Below are 9964 nucleotides of genomic sequence, written 5' to 3'. Positions count from 1 at the left end.
TTGTTGATTCAACTGAAAAAAGGCCTATTTATGTGACATAATCCAATTAATTTCACGTAGTCTGATTTGCTCCATTAGTGATGCTTGCCATGCCACAAATTTGCACAAAACTTGATGGCTGCAGCAAGGATGGTTTATTACATGGCACGATATATCTAGAATGTATGTGCATAAGCACAGAAGAAAAAAAATTAAAATTTATCACCAAATCATACAAGGTGAGCTCACAAAACTGATCCTCACTTTTTCCTTCTGTGTTTCTATATCATAGAATCACAGAATGGTTTGGGTTGGAAGGGACCTTAGAGATCATCTGGTTCCAACCTTCCTGCCATGGGCAGAGACACTTTCCACTACACCAGGTTACTCAGAGCCCCATCCAGCCTAGAATATATAACCAAATTGGACACTGTGTAATTAAAAAAAACCAACAAAAAAAACAACAACAACAACAACAAAAAAACCCACAAGAAAACCACTATTAAACCTCATGGTGAGCCATTTTCCTGACACAATTCACATCAAGACATTAAAACACATCTGAAGTGCTCCTACACACTTTTTCCATTTCACAGAGAAGGCAGCTACATGTTTCACTTTAGTAAGGGGAAAAATTGTGATGAAATCCACTTGAACTTGATCCATTTTCAACTCCAATAAAAAAGCTTAAAATGTTTCATATTGGCATGTTGGTTATTTTTATTCAGACAAGTGCCATTCAGCATTGCTCAGCCTTAAGCTAGAGAGACCAAATCTCACTTTTAACCTTGCATGAGGAAGGACAGACACGTTTAAGGTGTAACCAAACCCCACTTTTAACCTTGTCCAAGGAAGGACAGACACATTTCAGGTGTAGCTCTGCAGTTACCTGTCTGTTGCTGCGGGGGAGCCGTGCCAGCCGCACCCCTGACATGTCGAACAATCGAACCTGCCGGTTGTCGTGGGGAAGGGCGATGATTCTCTGGCCAACACACACGTTAATCCTGAAGGGAAGGGACAAAAGGAGGCTGGGTAGGAAACAATGAGCCTGGCAAATAGAAACTGACAGCAGAAATTTAAGCTCACGGGAAGGGACACAGCTGAATTTTTCCTCACAAATGGAAAGACTAAAAAACATTGAACCATTAAGGTGTTTTTGATTGCACTAGATCCTCAAATACCCTTAACATCTGCATTTTCCTATAGGAAATTTCTGAAAAGCAATGTACTCACTAAAAATTAATGTCAATCACATCTGCACTTTATAAAACCATTTCAGACCTTTTTCAAATTCTTATAAATCTCAACTTTAATTTCAGGGACAAAAATTAAATGTATACTCAGTGAATTAATAGAATAGACTATTTCAGTTGAAAGGTACCTGCAACAATCATCCAGTCCAACTGCCTGACCAATTCAGGCCTGACCAAAGCTTAATGCATGTTATGAAGTGTATTGTCCAAATACCTCTTAAATACTGGAATGCTTGGGGTATCAATTACATCTCTAGGAAGCCTGTTCCAGGATCTGACCACCCTCTCGGGAAAGAAACATCCAGTCTAAACCTCTGTGGTACAGCTTTAAACCATTTCCACATGTGAAAGAAATTAAGAATAAATTAAGAAAGCATGAATTAAGCAAAGCAGTAACTCCGAGCTCTGCTTACCTGTTGACTGCAGAATCTGTGCGGATCGTTGCAATAGGAGACCTCATGTTTTTCAAATCCCAGACTTTTACTGTACGGTCATCACTACCAGAAACAACATTGTCTCCCACAGTGAAAACTGCAGACGTCACAGTGCTAAACAATCAGGAATAAAGACAAAGATGTCAAGCTCTAAACTTCTATATTAAACTAGCATCTGATTTAAAGTTTTCATTTCTGTTCCTGTGTTTCCTTTAGCATATGCAGCTTGCCTTTTCTATTTTTACTTTTTTTTAAGCGAAGTATATTAAAATTCAAAGCAGGTATTTTTGAATAAAACAAAATATTCTTACAAGAAGCTATGACACTTAAGGTGAACAGGGCTTCTCTTAGCACTGGCCCAAGTGCTAAGAGAAGCAGCCCAACAGCACAGACTCGCTCAGAGACATCTTTCATATTTCACTGATCCTAATACGAGCTAAACAGGTCCAGTCTTGAAACCTTAATTCACTTTTGAAGTTCTGCACTGATGTCCAGTAGGCTCATCATACAACCCCAACTGAATTAGTAACATAGAGTACAAATCAGTAGTCAAGTTCTTTTCTTTCCATCCAAAGATTTCTGCAGAACCATCCCATTCACTGCACAGAGGACATCCCGAACACCTGAGATGTAGCTAAAGCTATTCTGTACACACACATGAACATGCTGTAATCCACACACAGAGTCTCCAGTATAGCTCCACTATCAATAGCTATAGCAATCTAACAATCTCTAATTGTGATTTCTAGTCCTGTTTCACAAGCACCTAAAGTCTGAGTCAGATAAAAATGGCAAGGAGTAGTAAGAAGCACAAACATACAGTTCTTCAAATTTTACCCATTACACCTAGAAGCGCACCAGGGCAGCCAGAGAAAGACTCATGAGAGTATTTCTAGCAGTTGACAGTGCAACATATAACTTCCAGAATATATTCTATAAAGAATTTTATTTTCGAATTTTATTATCTTTGTATTTTACGGCTTTAGATACCAGTATATTAGTATTCTGGGCTCAATCAAACAATTTTCGTGATGATTCTATGATTATTTTTAAACATTTTACCTTTATTTAATATTAACCAATTAAAAGCTTTTGTACTACAATTTTCATTGTAATTGTGTGAATTCCCAACTCAAAGCTAGTTATTTTCTGCCCACATAATGTACTAACAAAGCATTTTTGTCTCTCCTTACAACCATTAGGGAAGGCTTCTCAATTCTGTTTCTACAGATTTGATTTAATGACCTATCTTGTAGCTTGGGTCATGCACATCAATTTCTTAGAATTTAGTAATTTTAATTTAAGTTGTCAGTTGTTACTGTCACTTTAGTTGTTCTGCAGAAATTTGAATTCATGTCCTATTCAAGCTGCTGATTGAGATTAGCACAAGCCAGGTCACAATGGACCAGTTTATGCAAGCCTCTTAATTTAAATTGACACCAAATTAAGTTTTAATTAGGATGAAGGCCCACTTTATTCATGATACCAAGTTTCCTAACACATTATTAGAGTGCAGCTAAGCCACCAGGGAGATGATTACAGTAAGAACCAAGAGGTCTTCAACAAATCTTCTGGACTTCATGAACAAAAAGTCAAAAAGTTAAAACATACATGAAGGCCACAACTGCTGAGTCTCTCATCAGGCACCTCCATTTTTGGGAAGAAAACTCACTCATGCAGTCGAGCTGCTGCACAATACAGCTGGTATGTTCTTACCACCAAACTTGTCTTCTACCAGCCCAACCTCCTTTAAACTTACCAACATCTGCACTTCTCACTAGTTCTTTACACAAGCTGCAAAATACCTCAGAAAAATATTTCAGGCTTTCACTAAACTCTATGCTGCTGCAACAGTTTTGAAGCAATGTTTGTAAGTTTAAAATTCTGTGTTCAATCTCCATAATTTGCATACACGTTGGGAGACTTCCTAGCACACAACAGCATAAGGAATTCAAGTCATAGAAAATCTCCAGGTGAGTGAATGTACTGCACTTCAGTATTCTGCTGCCAACAAACAAATCTGTTTTCCCATCATACATTTTATTCCAATTACAACTGGAATGTGTTGTGAAACTGTCTTAAAATAACCCTCCACTTTTGGGTGCTTTTTTTCAAAACTTTAAAGAGCTTTCCAGCTTCTCTGATCTCATATTGGTTCTGCTTTATCATTTATCACTTTCAAACATGGTTAAGTTTCTTTGACCACATGAGGTTCTCTAATCCTTAGATTTATCATTTTTAAAATAAAAACATTCAAAACTATTGCCAGGAAAACAGAATGCCAACCCTAGGTTAGCTCGATCCTTCCTGCTCCTACGAAAACTCTAAGAAGATAACAAAATCCTTTCCAGCTTAACTTACTCTTTCCAGCTTAACCATTCAGATATTACTGGGTACACTAAGCAAAAGTTTGAAAAATAAAAATGCAATGGAATTCTGCTGTAGCTCTCTGGAAACAGGGCAAGTGATAGAGAGGCAAAGGGAAGGCTGCTGGTCTGTTTTTAGTGACAACTCTAAAGGTGTTTAGTGGTCTTAGCCCTCCATTCACGCTCAGCTCAGCCCTGCAAGGCCCTGCAGGCTGGGATGTGCACTATCTGCAAGCACATGGGACTAGGAAAACCATCTTTTACATGAGGAGTTTTGAACTTAACAGCTAAATATAAAAGCATTTCTTACTGAACCCAGTGTTTATGACCAAGAATTTTGGTCCCAGTTCCAAAGCAAAGAGTATCTGGATATCTGCATAACATTCCCTGTGCTTTTACAAAAATGAAGCATGACTCTTCTAAGGGGAACATTCAATTCAATTCTCAAAAATATCTCATTTTCAAAATAATATTGCAAGGCTTGAAGTTTTAAGTAACTTAACAACAAGTCTAGAAAGGCCAAAACAGTATCATTCTCACAAACCTGACAGCTCTGGGGAGGGTTATCAGCATGTCACTGTCATCTGAGTAAAGACTAAGTGGTTTTTTGGTTTTGGTTTTTTTTTTTTATTTTAAAGTGGAACATATTGAGTTCATACTTTAAAAAATCACATGCATCTAAATTCAAAAACATGCTCAACACTATTGACTTATAACATGAGCAAGTGCTGCGCTCATAGATCTTATGAAGCACAAATCATGTTCTGTCTCCTCTGATTTCCATCTGGGGTATCTCTTAACATGACAGATGCATCTCACCGGTTTTTTCCTTAGGTTTGTGTTTATTTGTTTTTTTTAATTAAACAAAATAGCGACAAGAAGAAAGGCCATTTACCTACTTAAAAACTAAACCAGGATTTCAGCCCAACTAAAGGGAAATGGTGAGAAGAAAGCAAGGGAAGCAAAGTCTGTGTGGGAAGAAAGAAGTTAATACAAGCAGCCAATAAACAAACAACCTTTCAGAAGTATTGCCTCCATAACCCCATCCTTATCACAAAAATTAAGTTTTTTTCCTCTATTTTCATGGGGCTAGATTTAATTTTGTTTGTATTAGTCTTCAGTTTGTTCTAACCCAGATAAAACTTTGGTTAACATCCCCTTGGCTAAACTAATAAAAAGTATCAACAAGAGATCATCAGCCTCTGTGTTAACTGAATGCTAGAAGACATTAGATTTTTAATAACTCAAAAAGATGACAGGTATTGTAGGACATTAAAAAACAAAAAAAAAGAAACAAGTGAAGAGGAATCAGTCTTATGACACTTCAAACTGTGGGTCCCACAGGGAGTTTGGTGTGCTACAACTGTTCTCCAAAAAAGCTTCAGTCTCCACCAAACCCCAGCAAAACTCATTTATCTTGTCATAGGGAGCAGCCGAGCGTGTACTTCCAGCTGACAGCGTGGCACTTCCTCACCACACACCACTGCCTGGCCTCGAACATCCTGCTCCCTCCGTGGGTCTCAATCACCAGAAATGCTGTGGTGCTCACACTCCTCATTAGGCTGAACAGCTGTCTCCCCAGTCACACTGAGACACAAAACTGCTTTGCATAACAATCTGCTGAAATTTCACACATAGGGGAAGAGGGGAAAGAAAAAACATTGAAAATGTTGGACCATGAAATGCTGATGCAGAACTCTCACTGGCAATGCACCAAAAAAAAAGTTAACACTGCTCTTTCCATTTTGATTTGCAATCTAAACTGGGATTTACCACTGAACTGGGAGACAACACATTTTCATGGCCTTGAAAAGGCATCTACATGCATTCATCTGTGTGTGGGATGAAAATGCACCAAACCAGAGCTTTCAGATAAATTTATTCAAGGTAACTTGAATACATACATTTACATACAATTGTATGCAAGCAGCAAAATTTGAGGGCTCAAATATGCCTCTCATTTTAAGTAGTAAAATTCAGAAACAAAACCTAAAGGAAGCTCAATTTGGTATCACATTTTCTGCACAAGTTTCCTTTATTTTAGGGGAACAAAGCATATCCCCACACCAAGCAGTCTGCAGTCTGAGGGGAAGCCAGGACCTGTGTTTAAAACCTCCAGATGCGGACGACCCCACTGCCCATCTCAACAGGAGATGGCACTGACCACAGGAGTCCCAGGTAAGCAGCACACCAGTACTGCACATCTGAGTGCATTCAGGTTTCAGAAATGCTAAAAGCACTCGATTCCAGGAAGAGCTACAGATATAATTCCCAAAGCCTACCTGTGGATTTATTTCCAAATATCAGCAGAGCTTTTTTCTTCAACTTGAGAAACAGTAAGAACACATCACGGAATCACAGACTCAATTATGTTGGAAAAGACCTCTGAGATCATCCAGTCCAACCTATGACCAAACACCACCACGTCAATCAGACCATGGCACATGAGTGCCATGTCCAGTCTTTCCTAAACAGCTCCAGGGACAGTGACTCCACCACCTCACTGGGCAGCCCATTCCAATGTCTGATCACCCCTTCTGTGAAAAATTCCTCCTAATGTCCAACCTAAACCTCTATGGGCACAGCTTGCAGCCATTTCCTCTCATTCTGTCACTGGCTGCCTGGGAGAAGAGGCCAAGCCCCACCTCTTGTCAGGCAGTTGCAGAGAGCAATAAAATCCACCCTGACCTTCCTCTTCTCCAGGAATTAACAAAGCTTTACCATTTAAACCAGAGATACATGTTTCATGACGCTTGCAGAAAACTGCCAGTATCTGCCTTTCTCACTATCTGTCATAAAATAATAAAATTATGCAAGATTGAAAACAGTAACTAGCTTTTATAAGAATTTCTCAACGCTAAGTTAGTAGTTAGTTAAGGTGCAAATATTTTTAAATCCATTTCATCACATTTATGAGGGGATTAAAAAAGTTCCATTTATTCCTGCACCACTGCTGCATACGTTACCTGAGCTCAAGATAGGATACAAAGAAAAGGCCTCTCGCTATCCTCCTCTCTGGGTCGGTTGAAAAAAAATCGTAACACTCTTTAGTGCATGCATTCAATATAGAATTAAGATTCTCTTGATCTATTGTAGTGAGGCTTAAAGCACTCAAAACCAATTGGATACAGACTTATCATCTACATCTTTTTTAAAGCAATTGACAAAACTCTAAAGTCTAACACTGAGTGCAACCAAACTTTGTTACATACCCCATTCCCCAAAATAAAATACTTAAAGGATTTTTTTTCTTTTAGCTACAGAGCTTTTAATTTTAAGCACTTACTCTTAAAGAGTACGTTATTCAAAATTTCTTGTACTTCTCCATTAATTAGGAAGCAATATTTGCCTTGAGGAAGTCCATCTGACACCAGAAAATGTTGAAGAACAAAAAGGAAACAAAATTATCAAAAGAATATTCATTTTCAAATTGCCTTTTTTTGGCACTTTGGTAACTCCATGACAGTATCAGGTTGGGGGAATGTTAGGCGAGAAAATTGGGAATTCAAGCTGCGCAAGAGAGCAAGGAGAGGCAACCTGGATGGGCTGAAGGCATGTAAAACATGCTGGCCCTAGTCTGTCCTGAAACAGATCTATGAAGAAGCACTCAGCATGGGAAGTGAGGCAAATTCAAAGCTGGATCCCTGGGGTTATCAGTCATTAAGGCTGCTAACAAGTCTAAGAAAACTGTTGATTCCTTAGCATGTTACCTGTATGTAGTAAATGTAAACCGAAAGGTTTTGTAAACATGTTCAGAAGCACTAGAAGCATTTTAAAAAGCTAACCCTAGGGCTTCAAGCCCAGGCCATAATCTTCATTTAAAGAATATTCAACATGCAAATGTAGGATCAGAACAGTGTGTGAAATGCAAGTTTGGAGCCTTTTCTCAATAAAATGCAAGAGGGGAAAAAAGCCCTCAGCAGACAAAACAAGGTAGGAATACTAACAGCAATATCACAACCATCTAAGTTAATCAGTGAGGCTTGGGGAGAAAACTGAATGTTTCATCACAAAAATTTTGCATTTCTTACAGAACCTAGATTGAGATATCCCCACATGGTGAATGCCTAAGGCATTCTTTGATGAGAAACAACAGAAAAATGGTAGACAAAGCATCACTAAAATCATTTTGTGTTAGACTGATCAAACTCCACTGATAGCATCCAACTTGTTACATTTTGTTTGGCACAAAAGGTTTTGACTAAAAGCCCAAGCACAGAATTAGTCAAAGGTGCAAAGCTTGCATTTTTAGGACTACATCCACAAATGCTTTAACTTCACCAAGAAAGTGTGGTTGAATACCTAGCAGTGACCTTGTAATATTGGGTATATCAAGAATAAGACTGCTTTCCAACAGGGATGTCCAATGACATCGCTGCCTGGAGAAAAGGCACTTCCCCCTGCCATGACTTGCTCTTTCATGAACAATATATTCAACACAGACACAAATAAGATATGAGAATTAAATCTTGCAGACCAAAGAACCTGAGAAAGACAACTGACCTTGGCAAACCCAAGTGTCCACAAAAACTAAAGCAATTATTACGCTCTTGAAACAGAATGCCATTTTGACATTAACTGTCAATTCACTAAATGTCAGATTCAGCCCAGCATCCCAATCAGCAGCTGCTTAGTAATTTTCCTATTTTTTAGTGCAGATTCTTCAGCAAGCATAAGGGTTGGAAAATAAAAAGTTGAAATAAGACATATTTGCAATTCTCTAATTTCAGAGTTCTCAGGATGAAGCACAACTCACCATCCAGCTGCACATTCAGAGACATACAGGCAGCAAATGAACAGGAACTTTCCCTTCTGGTCTCTTAGAGCCACACAAGCAGAGTGAAAGGAGATGGAATATGCTGCAGTCCGAAAGAGCTATAAGCTCTTTGTAAGAAATAACATAAGATCCATGATCAGCGTTTTTTTTCCGGAGTTTGCCCAGAAAGTAACATAAGGATACAGATTCCACAGCTAAGACACATTCATGCTTGACACACTGGCTCAATCGAGCCACAAACATCAGTAAGTTTGAAAAGTAGCAAACAAACTTTGTCATTTTCTTGGGCTAGGACAAAAGTACTCGCTCAAATTTATGGGGTTTTTAAAGATCAAAAATGCATTTAATTGCCATGACAAGGTGGTGCATAACTATATACTGAACAATCAAGAAACATTAACAGAGGATATTCACTTAAGGAGAGCAACCCAAAGCTGCTTCTGAAGACATCACTTTATTCTTGAAGGATGGCATTTGCAAGTCCAGACTTGGAAGCCCTGCATAGTTTTTTTCAAGCATTTCAAGAGCAATGTCCCCAACCACTGTGTACCTCTGACAGTCACTAAAGAAAACAAAACCCTTTATTATTTATCAATTAACTTTTCAGCTACATATGAGCATCAACATACTACAAATGTATAGTAAAAGCACTGCTTAGTTTAAAAAGTGTGCAAGAATCCACTAGTTAATAAACATTCTGTTGCCCCCAAGGTATTAATTTATTTCCAATGTTACTAAATTGTCAGAACAAATGTATAAAATCTGTAAAGTACTGGCTAGACTTGTACAGACTAAGATTTTTTTTTTTAAAGCTACAAATGGTAAAAATTACCAACATTAGGATTTTAGAAGGCTCCACACATCAAGACAGTCCTGCACATGCAGAGTGCTCAAAGGGACAGAAAAACTCATCAAGTAGATATGCAAGAGCATGTTAACATGCCCAGAGTTACTCAACTAGGCCACCGTGTTGGGAAAAGCAAGGCCTTCACAGCTGGGACAAGACAGGCTGTGCAGGTGATGGCAAAGGAAAGCACAAGTGAAGTGAAATGAAAACTGCCATGTAGATGCCAGAACCATTTTGCTCCTCAGATCAGAACAAAACCTCAGTTCAATTTGAAGAGCTCTAATCAATAACTTCTAAATTGAATAATT

The 9964-nt window shown here is 38.5% G+C and overlaps 1 protein-coding gene across 2 annotated transcripts in view; it reads right to left on the bottom strand.

Moving 5' to 3' along the window:
* Nucleotides 1–9964, bottom strand: part of WDR37 (WD repeat domain 37) — a 47052-nt gene that overhangs the window by 3893 nt on the left and 33195 nt on the right. For both annotated transcript variants that reach the window (XM_039548896.1, XM_039548897.1), the window contains 2 exons: nucleotides 1646–1780; nucleotides 869–983 (listed from right to left, as the gene is read on the bottom strand). In XM_039548896.1, the coding sequence (XP_039404830.1) occupies nucleotides 869–983; nucleotides 1646–1780 (250 nt within the window). The remainder of the gene's footprint in view (nucleotides 1–868; nucleotides 984–1645; nucleotides 1781–9964) is intronic.

Source organism: Corvus cornix, chromosome 2, assembly GCF_000738735.6.
Source record: "Corvus cornix cornix isolate S_Up_H32 chromosome 2, ASM73873v5, whole genome shotgun sequence".
Taxonomy (NCBI): Eukaryota; Metazoa; Chordata; class Aves; order Passeriformes; family Corvidae; genus Corvus; species Corvus cornix.
Note: the sequence above shows the minus strand (reverse complement) of the source record. Positions and strands in the feature narration are given on the sequence as shown.